Source organism: Hippichthys cyanospilos, chromosome 9, assembly GCF_059441005.1.
Source record: "Hippichthys cyanospilos isolate Australia breed blue-spotted pipefish chromosome 9, RoL_Hcya_1.0, whole genome shotgun sequence".
NCBI lineage: Eukaryota > Metazoa > Chordata > Actinopteri > Syngnathiformes > Syngnathidae > Hippichthys > Hippichthys cyanospilos.
In genome coordinates this window covers 6,005,217-6,020,889 of record NC_142377.1, presented here as the reverse complement: position 1 = coordinate 6,020,889, position 15,673 = coordinate 6,005,217, and the positions used below count along the sequence as shown (strand labels likewise).

Genomic DNA, 15,673 nt, shown 5'->3' with positions numbered 1-15,673 from the left:
CAAGGTGAAATAGTTTCTTAACAAATTCCATTTTTTTAATACACCGTGGCATTTCCCTCCCATTGTTAATAAGAAAGAAATAATACTGTTGCATTACAATTTTGCTGCTGTTAGATCAAGATGTTTTTTCATGCATTCTTAAACGCTAAACATCATTAGTCATTTCTTAAACTTACAGTTGATAAGTCAATAATATATTTTTTCAATTTTTCCAAAATCCTCAAAGTGACACTATTACATGTTGACTAAGAGTAGTTTTAGTTCAGTTTTGTTTATTTATTTATTGCTGAGAACTAAAACTACTCTTCGTCAACATGTAATAGTGTCACTTTGAGGAGCAATAAATAAATAAACAAAATTGAAATATATATATATATATATATATATATATATATATATATATATATATAAAATACGCACACACACACATGGGGTCAGCTAGCTTTTTGATGGGGGCCTTATCTGATGTACACGCACACACACGCACACACACGCACAAGCCAGCTTGTGTGCATAGGTAAACAAGGCAACCCTATAAATTCAAATGGCTGTTAATGGAGGTGGAATTCCTTCGCTGTGTTATTGCCGGCCATCCCAGCAGGTGCTCTAACTTCAAGCCAGTGCGCAGCTGGCCATACTCTCAACCCAACCCACATTATTAATGCTCTAATCATTTTAATATCTTAAAACCTTCGCCATTGCCTCCCCCACCCCCTTTTTCCCCAATGCATTCCCGTCCTAAAGTCATGGCCGGCCGTTCCTTCAGGTGGTTGCACTTCATCCCGTCTTAGAGCAATCAAGAGCATTATTTCATCTTCCGCCAATCAGCAGCATCAGCTGGAGAATGCCAATCCAGGTAAGTGTTTGCCCGCTCATGTTGGCTGTAAACTATCTTGTCTTTCACAAAAGTAGGCCAATATTTGGTTTAATTAATTTGCGCAGTATGGTAATCTGTGCACTTTGTCCATCACCTTTCATTATGCAATTAGATTATTTTATTTCATATCGCAAAATAATAAATGTATTATGAATTACCTTCATCTTTAATCATGCACAACTATTTGGACAAAGTGAAAGAATGTATTTCACTTGTTCTTGTTCCAGTGTTTTGTTTGTTTTTGTTTTTTGTGTTTTTTTTTTTACTACAAAAGCATGGCATTTTTAAGCAAAAAAAAAAATATATATATATTGCAAATTATTGAAAAATATGGCATTTTCTTAAGATCAATACTTAGGGGTTCAAATGTAGATGGATAAACTGAGATTATTCAATTTATTTAAATAATCTTTTTATTCTTGTCATTTTAAGACAATACACACAAATTTGTAAATCCTAGTATGGTGAAACAGTTCCAAAAATTGGTGGATGATTGGCAATTTGCCGATCTTTGGATTTTATCCTATGTTAAAGAATAATATGACAGTTCATAAGATCAATGTGAATTTTAAGGGATTCAACACCGGTTAGATGCTGATATTTGTTTAATTTATTCCAATTTTATTTATCAAAGTGTTGTTTATTAGTAGTATAGTATGAAGAGATTTTCTAAAATTTGCAGACATAACATTTTCCAACTATAAATGTTTTATTAAGCGTTTAGGTTATTCATTTTGTATTCAACTTGTATTACATTTGTGCTTTTTATTTTAAATATTCCCTTAAAATTGTAACTGATCCACATGCCGATGAAGTAAATGAATCAATGCATACATACACACAAAGAATATGTATGTATGATGCATACATATTCTTTATTGCATCTAAAATCCACGGTCGAATGAATAAAAAAAAAGACAATTTTGCCATTTCCATTTAATTATGTCATATGATGTTCCTGTTTAGAAAGTTGGTCATTTTAACTAACCTTGAATTTTGCTTGGTTCAAATCTGCTAGGGAAGCCGGTGGTCAAATCATTCAGATATTGAAACAATTTTCAAATATCAAGATAAACCATCAATTAGATCATGGTTTTCAGAATTCCTTGGAATGTGAAGGTATTAAGCTCAAATGGAGTGTGATTCCACAATGCAATTGCACTATCCCCAAGTCAATGACTTTCCAGGCCAAGAAAAAAAGTCACACTCATTGCAAACACTCATGTCTCACCGTCCGCACACACTTGCACGCTATTTGTTTGGCCTTTCGGGTCACTTTGGGGAAGATGCGTCTTTTTCTTCTTTTGGCTATATCCTACTCATTAACTCACATCTAAACCCAGCGCAAACAAGCAACAAATAGTGAGATGAGACACCACACATGGCCAACAAATCAGCCAAACCCCCTGGTGAACATACAAAAGTGACAAACATGCAAACCCAAGAAATAAACCAAACACCCCAACTTACTTAACAGACATTTGATCCGGAAAATCATTTTGATCTGGACTGTTACTACTATAAAAATGTATTTTATTTTGGCTGCAAGTATGACACAAATGATCAATTTAATGATAAAATAAGCATGGATAAAGTACTCTCAATCATACTTTTTAACAGCAGTAGTCTCTACAAAACTATAGTCAATGTTAAAGAATACTTAAGTAAGATGAATACATTTCAAATAATATCAATATCAGGAACTTGGCTAGATAATGATAAGATAAGAGAAGTGGAAATGGAAGGCTACAAATTGTTTACAATGAAGAGGATGAACAAGACAGGAGGAGGAGTTGCGCTACATATGAATAACTCACTGAGATGTAACGAGATTGTTGGGTTGATCTACGGTCCGACACTATAGAAACATAATAGAATGTCTAACAGTAGAAATACACATTGTAAAAGCTCCAAATGTAATCATAAACTGTGTAAATTGAAGTCCAGGAGCTTGTCAGGAACTTAGCTAGATATGGTATACTAGATATGGCGTACAACTGGATAAAGAGCTACCTAGATGAAGGAATCAGTATGTACTGTTCAACAATGGAAAATCAGCTCTCCTGATAATAACTCATGGAGTACCACAATGGTCTGTACTTGGTCCGAAATTATTTAGGCCGTATATCAATGATATCTGTTGTGCTTGTAAAGTACAGCATTTAAAAATGGGAAACATTTCGAACAGCTCCTGAATACTGTGGAAAAAGAATTAAATACATTAAAGAACTGGCTTGACACAAACAAATGATCCTCGTATTGAACTAAAACAAAATTCATAAGTTTTAGTATCAGACAACATAGACATCAAGTCAAAATTATGTTACAATCAACGGCTATGTAAAGAGTAAACAAGATCACATTTCTTGGTGTTATACTTGAGTCAAAACTATGCTGGAATGCACATATAGAGAATGTTAAAAGAAAGATGTCTAAAACTATATGTATTCTCTTTAAATACTGAGAGTTTTTCAACAAAAAGTCATTATAAACATTATGTTGCTCGTTGATACTACCAGACTTGACTTATTGCATGCAGATATGGGGAAATACATGTAACACTCAGCCTGTCTACAAGCTCCAGAAAAGAACAAGACGGTGATATAAAAAAAAAAACAAAAAAAACTGTAAATAAGAACAAATATCAAGCAAATGTGTTCATCTGTTAAAGGTGTCAATTTAAGGAACGGTTATGACATAGAATTTAAAAGATGTACATCTACGGCTGTGTTCAAAAGAGTTTTAATAATATAGGATTTGAAAAATACAAGAGATTATGTATAAACTGAGTCAGATCTTGTATAAAATCATATAGCAACAACTGAAAAATACATCTTTACCTGTACTGTGCTTTTTCAGTTTAAACTTTTGTTAAAGACAGAATTGATGGTTTTTAAACTGGCATGTACAGATGCATGACAATTGTAGAATTCTCTTATACAAGACCATAAATGTGAGTATTGAATTAATCAACACAGTTGACTTTAACCATATAGTGTTCAAAGTTCTAAAGTTTTCAGAACCTGCCAAGAATGGACCATTGCAGACAAAAAGAAAAAAAAAAATCAGTTCTTGAGTCGACATAAAACTTATTTTACATATCTATTATCAAGTATAAAAAGCCATAAAAGTTTTGCATCAGAAGCTTTGCTATTCCACCCGCAGGTATAATAAAATTATAATAAATAATTAATTTATTATTATAAATAATAATGCAAAATTATAATAAAACACAATCTATGTTTCCTGAATATACTTTATTTGTCCATCTTGTCAACCAGCTAAATCTCGCTTGCTCAAAGTCCGGAAATGCATTTTTTGTGTACGTGAAAATCAATGCGCATTTTGTTTAGATGGTGTTTGTGCAACATGGTAAAACGGGGACGAACATTTGGAATCCCCAAAAACCGATGGCAACTTTTGAAAACTTGTTGCCAAATCCCTCACACTTTTCGTTTTCACTATAACACTCGGTGTGTGGCAGGCTTTACTGTACAGTAACTACGAACAAGCCTGCCGAAAAAGGGCTCTATTAGGTAGATTCCCATATGGAGCCCCCGTCATTGCATTGACCATGGTCTCGGTTTTGTCTTGGGACCATTTCATCGGTTTTCTGCTCCGTGACAGCCGGCGATTCTCCAGGGTAATTTTTCTGAAAGTTCACTTTAAATCAAGCAGGTAAATGCTGTCACAAAAAAATCTAATCTTGCACAGCAACCAAAATCTGGCCTCACGCCATAGCTGTCTTCCTACTCAATGGGAGCATATATGCGGAAGTGATGCGGTTCCCACGGCGGGGAGTCTGTCTTTGCTGAGCAAATGGCGTCTAAAGCTCCTGAAATGAATATCAGCTTCTTGACCAAACTCTTTTAGAGATCAGTCAGGGACTTAAGACCCCCTGCCCCACTGCCACCTTTACCCGGTGCCCCCTCTTCCATTTGGAAGAAGTTAATATGGCTAAATTTGCTTTGCTAATGGGCTTAGCGCAAGCTGTCGCAGAGCAGAGTTGACACGCAGCAGCGGGCTCCGGAGAGAGACCAAAATGTGGCTCAGCGGCAACACAAAAGGAGATAAAAGGAAGATGAGGAGGCGACTTTACAGTGGGGGGCTCTGACTCATTGAATCACACACAGCATGGGGCAAGCTTCTTTTTTGTTACAAGCGCTAGAAGCGATAACTTAATTCAGGTTTGGGGAGACAAGCGCAGAAAAATAAAACATCACTTATTCTGGATCTGAAAAAAAGATGAACAAAGTCAATGACTGACTGGCTAACAAACTAGCTAACTGCCCGAACGTTAGTTGTTTGACTGACTGGCTAACTGATAACTAATTCTACTGCTGAGCTTACTAACTTACTAACAAAATGATTGACTAAGTGACTGACCAATTGACAGCAACCTAACTGACCAAATGATCGACTAACCTAGAGTGACTAACCAAAGTAACTACAGTAGCTGGAACATTATTTAGTATACATGGTGTTTACATTTATTAACATTTGTTTTCGGATCTAAATGAATATGTTAGTAGTTGGCGCATTTGAGTGACACGCATGTGAGAGAGACACAGACGCAGACCATGTGCCGTCCTGTCGGTTTTTGCTGTTTTAGCAGGAAGACCTACAGCGGCTTCACCGTGAATGGCACTTATGTGACAGTCACCATCGGACACCCGAGAATCCCTTTTTAAGGCTTACATAACTGACTGGCATCCAACTACTTGACAAACTAATTACCTGACGTGACTAACTGATTGAGCAACGACTAGCTAAATAATGGAAAGATAACTAACTAACTTAATTACCAGACTAAGTGACATGCTAACCAGCTAACTGACTGATCGGCTTACCAATTGGCAAATGATCGATGAAGTGATTGTTGGGCCACAGAATAACAAAATGAATGACGATTAAATACCGGACAAATTGATGTGACTTGACTGACTGACTGACTGACTGGCTAACCAAACAATCTGCCAACTAACTTACCTAAAGACTTACAGACTGACTGAAAACTAACAAACTGACTGATTTGCTGGCTAACTAAAGAAATAACTAACCCCCTTATTGTTGGATTAACCAACTCATTTATCTTGCGACCCTTGTGAGGATAAGCGGCTATAGAAAATAGATGGATGGATCGACTAACCGGTCAACCAACTGACTTGTCTAGTGACTAATGAGCTGATGGAAAATTACTGATGGACTGCCAAAGTAACAAACCACTGCTCCTGACTGACGACTAACTGAATGAAAAACAATTGATCTGCCTGGTCGACTGACTAAATGAAAATGAAGAACTGACTGACTAGCTGATTAACTGACTGCCTAACGAACCATTTTTATAGGAGTTTGAAGTTCAGAGCTACAATGCATTTCTGACTTCCTTTACCTGTAGGACTGGCAGATATCAATTACTTGATTGGTCCATACGACTGTAAGGATTGCGTTCCCCGAATTCTACCTAGCAACAAGCAGTCATTCACAATGTGTAGTTAATGGCTATATACTGATATGGGTTGTATGGATAACATAAATTGACTGTGGGGTTGAGTACATGTAAACCTACAGCTGGTAAACACTTCCTGAGGTATTCTGGAGCCAGATGGGTGGGCTTAATAAATCCAAAGTATTTAATTGTGACTTTTAATTCCTTGAGGACATGGACAAACAGAACACATGTGCTCTGCGAACCATCTCCTTATTGCTGATAAGCTGCCGGCAGAGCGCCTTCTCATATGCCACCTGTGTCGGGTACACATGGCGACGGCCATCGCCCTGAGATTACAACACTTGCACTACAGCTGAGGTCCATAAAAGAGCACTTAGGATGGCTGTGCAGCTATCGTAAAAGAAGAAGAAGAAAAAAAAACTGGTTCCAGCGCATTACGTGAGCCGAGTTTGATTAAAAAAACTCCAGCTGACAGAAGACTCACAAGGCTGCGGTGCTGAGGGCACCTTGAAAGTGAAGGGGCTCAATCAGGTCCGCTACCCCCAACACATCGACCATTGGCTACCACTGACCCACAAATTTACCCCAATCCAGTTTGCACCACGCCTGCCTCTCGCGCTGTGTGGCCCCTCTTTAAACCCTCTGCAGGTTCAGCCCCCAACCACCCACCCAACAACACTTGGTCTCCATCAGTGTTTTTAAGGCAGCTCATCATTTTGGCTCTTGCCTGATATTGCATTGGAGCTCCTCATTGGATGACATGCTTGGATAATTTTGCTGCTGGATTGCGGTATTGCCACAGCAAACCATAATGGATCTTAAATAGGAACTTACAAGGTAACAGGTTATTTCAAGCTTTAAATGGACTGCAAAGACACTTGACTATCTTATTAATTCTTCTGGATCTAAATGAGCCTGGAAAGCTGCCAATAATTTCTAGTGCTGCTTATTGAGTATGGAACAAGGCCTATAACAAATAGTGCAAATACTGGGAGACCTGTACTGAACGTTTGGTGGGAAAACATCAATTTGATCTACAAAATGCAGTGCCAAAACCTTTACAAAAGTCTCACATTCACCAATTCATGCATACTTAAACACCAATGGGAGGGTCCTGCCCTCTGGTTGGGAGACCATTCTGCCGCTGAGCCATGTTGCCTTAATAATAAATGATAAGTCATTATACACTAAAGAAGTAATGGATTGATATGCAATTAGCTATAAAATAACATAACTTATGATAAATATGTGTATTTAGAGAAGCAGCAGAGCAAATAAATACAAATTAATACTAAATACTAATTTAGTAGTAAAGTACAAAGATAAGTCGATTGGATAATATAAAGTAGATTCTTGATTATTATACATTTACATAAATAATGTAAACAATATAACTTAAATAGAAATAAACATTTAACTCACAATTTCCTATAAATTTAAGTCCGCAAAATGTTGTTTGGTAAAATCATAAAATAATTGGGCAAATATTTTGGCCAACATTATCTTCATCTGCAAATGCAGATCTTATTGCAGTTCTTTATAAACATCATTTGCATTCATCGATGCTCCTCATGAATTTAAGTTTGTTTGTTTATTTTCTGCTTCGGCCATATCAAAGACTTTGTGCGTCTCTCCAACTCTGAATTTAAAATGAATGCACGATGGTAGAGTGTTTTACACGCCTGCCTCACAATTCAGAAGTCTCGCGTTCAATTCCCGCTTCAGCCTTCTTTTGTGGAGTTTGCATGTTCTCCCTGTTCCGACATTGGTTTTCTCCGAGTATTCCGGTTTCCTTCTACAAGCCCCAAAACATGCATGTAATGTGACTAAAACACTCTTAATTGTCTTTAGGTGTGATTGGTTGTGTGATTGGTTGTTTGCCTCTGTGTGCTCTGCGATTGGCTGGCAACCAGTCCAAGAATTCCCCTGCTTACTGCCTGAAGACAGCTGGGATAGGCACCAGCACGCCAGTGACCCTATTGAGGATATGTCGCTATAGAAAACAAGGAAGTAAGTCAGATGTGCTTAGAGTTACACACACAATGGCAGACAAGTTATCTTTGATCTATTTTCTCATCTATAAAAGTACTAAAATGAAGAAAACACCACCCATGCGCACAGTTAAGACTGCACTTTGCACAAGACTTGCGCTCCGTTTGAAACTGGGACCCAATTAATATCATTGCTTCACCGTTGTTTGCTTGTTCCATTTACAGGTGTCCGTTATGTCAAATTCCTTTGGAAATTTAGCGGAAATCACAGTTTATGGATCCCGGATCGGAATGCCGGACGACTCCCTAACAATCTTGGAGCGAACCAGGGATTCTGGGGAAGAGTGGGACCTGGTGGAGGCCAAGAAGAGCAGCACGCCGAGCCTCTACCTGCCTTGCTTTGACATGCTGCCCACGGAAGACGCCGCTTGGCTGGTCAAGGTGTCCGAGGCCTCTCTGAACGTGACTCGCATGGAGGCAGAGCGAGAGGAGCCGGAGCAGTGCCCTGTCATCGACAGCCAGGGGCAGGGACTCTCCCCGGGGTTGGACGGCCCAGAAGAGGAGCGCTCTCTTGAGCAAGTGCAGAACATGGTCGTGGGCGAGGTGCTCAAGGACATTGAGACGGCCTGCAAACTGCTCAACATCACACCAGGTAGGGCCCATCGAAGGATCAGCATAAGCTTGCTATGGATCATCCTCATTCGGGTGCACCCATACCCACTGTAACATTTCCCCCGCTGGAGGTGCATTCAGCGCTTTGTCAGATCCCCCACATACGATTGCCCCACTTGAGGAACAACCTTCACCAGTTGAGGGGAAGCACACCTCCCCTCCCTTAACGGGCATGGTAACTTAACAAAGAATTTTCCTTAGCAGAGTTTTAGCTGTTCTTTGACTTAAAGGGCATATTTATTTGGTGATATTTAAGCTACTGGAACTTAGTCCCAAAACCAACACAGTTCATCCAGCATGACAGATCTCCTCCATCATATCCTGAGTGGCGTAAAGTTGTGTTTACCTTCACCAGGATGTGTTTAATCCTGACCTTTGCATCGTTTCTGTCAGGTCGTGACGGCCGCGCTAAACGTGTACACAGTGTCAGTGTGGGCGAGGCCTCCTCAAACAACAGCGAGCGCACTTGGCCGCTTGTGTACGCGATCATAAAAAGCGTCGCCATAAAAAGTGTGTTGACTTTACAGCTATCGTGTGCAGAAAGAGGAAAAGGGAATTGTCAAAAAAGATGGAGTTTTAGTCACCTGACGTGGTTATTTCAGCAGTTGCTCTCGTTGTCTCCGTATTGGCGAGCTGTTGTTTTGTCTTGTGTTGAGTAAGTAGGTTCAGTAGTTAGCGATCATATTCCCCAGGAATTGTACATTTTAATATTAAAACGAGAAGAAGAAACAAGTATTTATGCGCAAATAGATAGATAATGTGGATATGTCAGACTGAATGACTGACTGACTGGCTGACTGACTGACTGACTGACTGACTGACTGACTCACTCACTCACTCACTCACTCACTCACTCACTCACTCACTCACTCACAGACTAACTAACAAACTAACTGACTCACTCACTCACTCACTCACTCACTCACTCACTCACTCACTCACTCACTCACTCACAGACTGACTAACTAACTAACTAACTAACTAACTGACTGACTGACTGACTCACTCACTCACTCACTCACTCACTCACTCACTCACAGACTAACTAACAAACTAACTGACTGACTCACTCACTCACTCACTCACAGACTGACTAACTAACTAACTAACTAACTGACTGACTGACTGACTGACTAACTAGTTTGTTCACTCACTGAGTAACCGATCAACCACTGAGCAAACCAACTAGCAAAGTGAGGAGCCAACTACAGATCAACCAAACGAGTAATCATGTAAAACATGAGTATCAAATTTCATTTTATTATGGGCCACATTGTAGTTAAAGTTTCTGTCGGAGGGTCATTGTGACTGTGAAGCCAAATAAATTTCACAATTTCAAATCAGAGGCCGCTAAAAACTGTTTAAAAGGGGTATTGGTAACAAAAAAAAAGTGTAAAAGTTGAAGAAAACATGCAAATATGGTATATTAGCCAGAAATTTGAATCCATAATTAGCTCATTTGTAGGCCACATAAAATGATGTGGCGGGCCGGATCAGGCTCTCGGCCTTGAGTTTAACACCCATGATCTACTAAATAACTAATTGGTTGACTCACTCATCACATAACCAACTAGTTGACGTTGATTCAATATACCATTATTTGATCCATTGACAGGTTAACTGACAAAGACATAAAACTGACCGACTGTATTACTTGAAGTGTATCTTTAAAAACATTTAACAAAAACAAACAAAAATGGCCCTCTATATCAGTCACAAACCAGACAGTTGTCCACTGCTGCTCTGTGTCCTTGTGCTATTTTTATTCATCCATTACCCACATTGTAATGTAATTGTTGATTTTGTTGGGTTAGACCCAATGGAGTGGAATGTGGGCAACGTTCAGAAGTGGCTGCTGTGGACAGAGCACCTGTACCGACTTCCTCACGCGGGGAGGACCTTCCAAGAGCTGACAGGAAAAGACCTGTGCGCCATGAGCGAGGAAGACTTCCGCCAGCGCTCGCCACAGTGCGGAGACATGCTACACGCACACTTGGACATATGGAAGTCGAGTGAGTCGCTGAGCCGACACAGCAGCACTGTCAGAATTATAGCATCTAAACTACTGTATTCTTTGTACAGCCGCCTGGATGAAAGAAAGGTGCACAGTTGGAGACAGTAAAAGTCCAGGTAGGTGGCTGTTTAGATTACACATACATTTGACCTGTGCATCTTTATTCAAACACTATGGGCCCTATTTTGGCTAATGCAGTTTGCGTAAAACGTGCACGTTTTCATGCAAGCAACTAACCTAATAGTCAGCGCGACAAACTGACCAAGAAACGGACTGGCTGGATGACCTGACGGGCGGACTGACTGATTGAGTATCTAGCTAATCAATAACAACTAGGCGCATTACCCCATTAAATTATGGATTAACTAATTGAGTCGCAAACTAAATGTTTGACTGACAGCCGGCTCACTACAACTAACTAATCGGCAGTCTGGATGGCTGTCTCTGTCCAATCGACTAACTAACTAACTAACTAACTAACTAACTAACTAACTAACTAACTAACTAACTAACTAACTAACTAACTAACTAACTAACTGGTTGCTTTACTAATAAAAAAACACTAATAAATCCCAGGCTCTAAACAGCCAACCATCTCACAGAACAACATAGTGACAGACCAATCGGAGGAATAACAAACTAAACGAGTAACTACTGTAAATGTTGAACTGACTGACTGAGAAAGTACCGTATTTTTCAGTCTATAAGTTGTGAGATTTTCCTCATGTTTTGAGCCCTGCGGTTTATAATCCAGTGCAGTTTATCTGTGTTTTTTTTTTTTTTGCTATCCACCAGCAAGCAAATGTGTGTATCTGTTCGAGGTGTCACTTTATGGAACAACTATCAAATAGAACTGAAAGGAAGTGAATCAATGGCTGTGATCAAAAAGAGTTTAAACAATATAATATTAAAAAAAAATGTCTAAATTTAATCAGAGAATGTATACAATTTTGGGTAAATTTGTGATGTGTACATTTTATATACAGTACACAGTATATGTGATTTTATTTATGTAATTATGATTGTATATGAATAATGTAGAATGTGTTATTATGTTCACCAAAATAAACTATCAAACAAAGGGAGACAAAAAAGATGCTATTGAAGTATTGATTTCAATTTTGAACTAACAGATATCCCTCCATCCATCCATCCATCCATCCATCCATCCATCCATCCATCCATCCATCCATCCATCCATCCATTTTCTATAAATATGTTGGGACTAAACATGCAGGCATGTTCAGCCTGTTAAAGAAAGGATATTGCAGCTGGCAGACAATTACAAAAAAATTAAATAACTAAAAAAAAAAAAAAATTATAAACTTCATATACCATCTTTTTGCATAAAGGTTTGATGTTATTACCGGCGGGTTATAGTCCAGTGCGGCTTATCCTTGACAAAAAGCATTTTTTTGGTCATATTTTCTGCTGCGGCTTATATACCAGTGCACCTTATAGTCCAAAACTCATTGACTGACTGAATGACAGAGTAACGAACCAACTGACCAAATATCCCAATGAGCAACTAACCAACTCACCAAGGGACTTAAAAAACCAAAAACGTTTGAATTTTTTCATCAATAAATGAATATATATTCATCGTTTTCAATGAATTATTCATATTTGTACACGGGCAGGCACTGAGGAGCTCTGGTCCGAGGCTGACTCATCTTGTTCAGGTCAACCAATTCACTTGTGGCAATTCCTTCGAGAACTTCTTCTCAAACCTCACAACTATGGACGCTGCATCCGCTGGCTCAACAAAGACAAAGGTACAGCACTCGCACATTATAATAATATATATATATTTTTACACATACACAAGGCAAATTTTTGTAGCAACATGAGAACATAAACAGAAAAACTGGTCTTTTGTGCAAGTCCAAAGAATAAAATAAGTGTACAGTATTTTTTTAATGTTGGTTTCTCAAATATATTATTCATATTGATATTGAATATTTGAAATACATCTGTTAAAAAGTTATCCCATATAACAATGAACACAATACATTCAGTAGAGTGATGAGTTTTCAAGTAAACAAAAAGCAATACATACATGAATAATGTCTAAATATATATATAACATGAATTGTAATATCTGTATGAATAAACCAAAACACATTAGACATGAAATAAGTGCTCAGAGTATCATAATGTTGAATGTTTAAAAACTTTTATAAGGTCTTGGTTTTACGCGTTTTCAAAATTAGTATTGAATCGATAAACTTTACAGTTTTAACATAACTAAATAATATTTAAATTCACAAATGTTCACACACTCAAACACATAAAAACAAATACCAAATGGAACTTTTGAATATTTAAAGTTTTAAAATCAAACAAATCATTCAATACATTTGACATTTTTTGAAAGATATATGTAATAATGTGATACTTTTATTGTTTACTGAGAATCTTAAAATCCAAACAAAATCCAATATCTTACACTTAAACCTAACAAAAATTTAATTCACAGAATTGTGATGGTATTGTATTTATATTACCCGTTTAGACATTTTTTTTATTTCAACATGAACATTACCTTGTAGTATTTTTTTTTAGAATGTTGTTACATTTTACAACAATATTGCATGTCATGTTACGCAGAATTAATAAGTGAATAAAATATGGCAACCACACATTCTCTGGTGTCGAATATAGACGACATAGGTCTACTGAGGTGCGCATTGTTTTTAATTTGTAGTGATAGCTTGTATTCCTTTGTCTTTGTGGCTCAAGGTATCTTTAAAATTGAGGATTCGGCTCATGTGGCGCGACTTTGGGGCTTGAGGAAGAACCGTCCGGCCATGAATTACGACAAGCTGAGCCGCTCCATCCGGCAGTACTACAAGAAGGGCATCATTCGCAAGCCGGATGTCTCTCAGAGGCTGGTGTACCAATTTGTTCACCCCGTGTGATGCATGAAACACAAAACGCTCCATCCACCCTTTGACGTCTAGGTACATGCTCATGGTCTTCCTGTCTGGTAAGACAGCATGGACAAAACAATAAGGACTATCTAATTCAGTAAAACAATCAGGGAGTCAATATTAGAAACGGAATGTCAACCCAAAACTTTTCTTTACGGTAATATGTTCTACGTGCCCCCACCAGTCCAAACAGGACATCCTGATTAATATTATGTGTGTAAATATGAATTAAACAGAAAACTCCACTGTTTATATACATCCCTCATCCCGTTTTGTAACTGGCTGTCACCGGAAAATAACATCACAATTGCTCAGGGCTCTTAGGATAGCAACCAATCACTGCTTGTTTTCTGAGATATGTCATGTGACCTTTACAGGCTGAGCCTTGATTGGTTGTTACTGTGATGTCATCAAAACCAGAGGCAAATGGACAACAGGAAGGGATCCAAAGTAACAAAAAAAAACTTGAAACCAAAACTAAACTCATTGGAAAACTGCGACAGGAAGGCGAAGGGAATCTCGAGATTGGAACAAGCAACTTTTGTAGACGGCAAAACGACATAAGACAATGACCCAACAACCAACTGGAACTAAACTTGGACTTAAATAAACATATATGCAAACACGAAACAGCTGGACGGAAGAAGAGGCGGGGAAAGCTGATTTGAGGAGACATGGGGACGAAACATGCTGATGACAGGTGACACAAAAACATTACACTAACGACAGACGTGAGGGAAACAACCTGAACCCAAAACCGAAATGATCCACTACTTAGGGGTTTTTCATTTATCACGGGGGGATTCCGGTCTACATTAACCATGAAAAACAGGGGATTACTGTAATCAGAACGTTGTGTTTAGTGAAGTGGGTCTGTACAGAATCATTTTGACTTCCCTTTTAAGCACAAACTGCCTGTTTATTATTGTCTTTTTTATTGTGATTGAGACTGAGAGCACACTGGTTAGTTATTTGCACCTCTGCCGCACAGTTATGAGTTTCTGGATTTAACTTAAGGTCTTACTGTGTGGAGTTAGCATGTTCTATCTTTGTTTGTGTGGCTTTTCTTTACATATTCCCCTCCAAAAAAAACACAAATTCCAGATGCTCCGATGTCTGAAAACTGTCCAAATGTGTCAATGTTAATTGCTGTTATCTATATCCTATTGTATATGCCCTGAAATTGGCTGGCAAGTTGCAATCAGCCCGGGGTTGAGTGTCTGCCTTGAGGCCAGAAGACACGATAGCTGCTTGTTTACAGTTTAATCACAGAATCCTAAACAATTCGAATGGGTTACTTTTTTTACTTTTGCTGAAAAACGCATATTAGTAAAATATAACAATAATAAATCCTAGTTCATCATAGTGGTAAATAATACATTGAGTGCACTTATATGGCGTTTTATCTACACCACATGTTGTCCAAAGCTCTTTCGCAAGTGCCTCATATGTACTTTTATGAAAACATATATGTGTGTACCAAAAGTAGCGAGATATACCCATGAAAAGCTTTTGTTTTTTAAGTTAAAGTAACTTTCAGTGTCCTTCAGCAGGTTGTGGGCGCTTAAGCTTAGAGTAGTACAACTCCCGTGTAAACGGGAGTTGAAGTACTCAGAGAAATTAATCTTCAAATCGTAAATCCTGTGAATTCTTAATGAAACCCAAAATGTGGGGTAACCTCAAAGGAAAAAAAAATCATTTTGTTTTAAAGTGTAGCGATTGTATAAATATTGT

The 15,673-nt window shown here is 38.2% G+C and overlaps 1 protein-coding gene across 3 annotated transcripts; it reads left to right on the top strand.

Moving 5' to 3' along the window:
• The first annotated feature begins 592 nt into the window (after positions 1–592).
• On the top strand, positions 593–15,619 carry spdef (SAM pointed domain containing ets transcription factor). Of its 3 annotated transcripts, XM_088423800.1 has the most exons (7): positions 593–856; positions 8,546–8,972; positions 10,807–11,004; positions 11,075–11,122; positions 12,647–12,781; positions 13,749–13,969; positions 14,317–15,619. In XM_088423800.1, exons 1-6 carry the CDS (start codon positions 845–847, stop codon positions 13,925–13,927), a joined length of 999 nt encoding a protein of 332 aa, XP_088279926.1. In that variant the 5' UTR covers positions 593–844; the 3' UTR covers positions 13,928–13,969; positions 14,317–15,619. The 3 variants fall into 3 exon arrangements, with proteins under 3 accessions (XP_088279926.1, XP_088279925.1, XP_088279927.1); XM_088423799.1 differs by having other exon boundaries at positions 13,749–15,619; XM_088423801.1 differs by lacking the exon at positions 593–856 and adding an exon at positions 7,056–7,166 and having other exon boundaries at positions 13,749–15,619.
• Positions 15,620–15,673: the final 54 nt, after the last annotated feature.

Excerpts from the sequence above, each read along its gene's own strand:
- spdef (XM_088423800.1), top strand. Across the intron at positions 8,973-10,806 it reads ACTGCTCAACATCACACCAG|ACCCAATGGAGTGGAATGTG; the intron begins GTAGGGCCCATC and ends TTGTTGGGTTAG. Across the intron at positions 11,005-11,074 it reads CTTGGACATATGGAAGTCGA|CCGCCTGGATGAAAGAAAGG; the intron begins GTGAGTCGCTGA and ends TTCTTTGTACAG.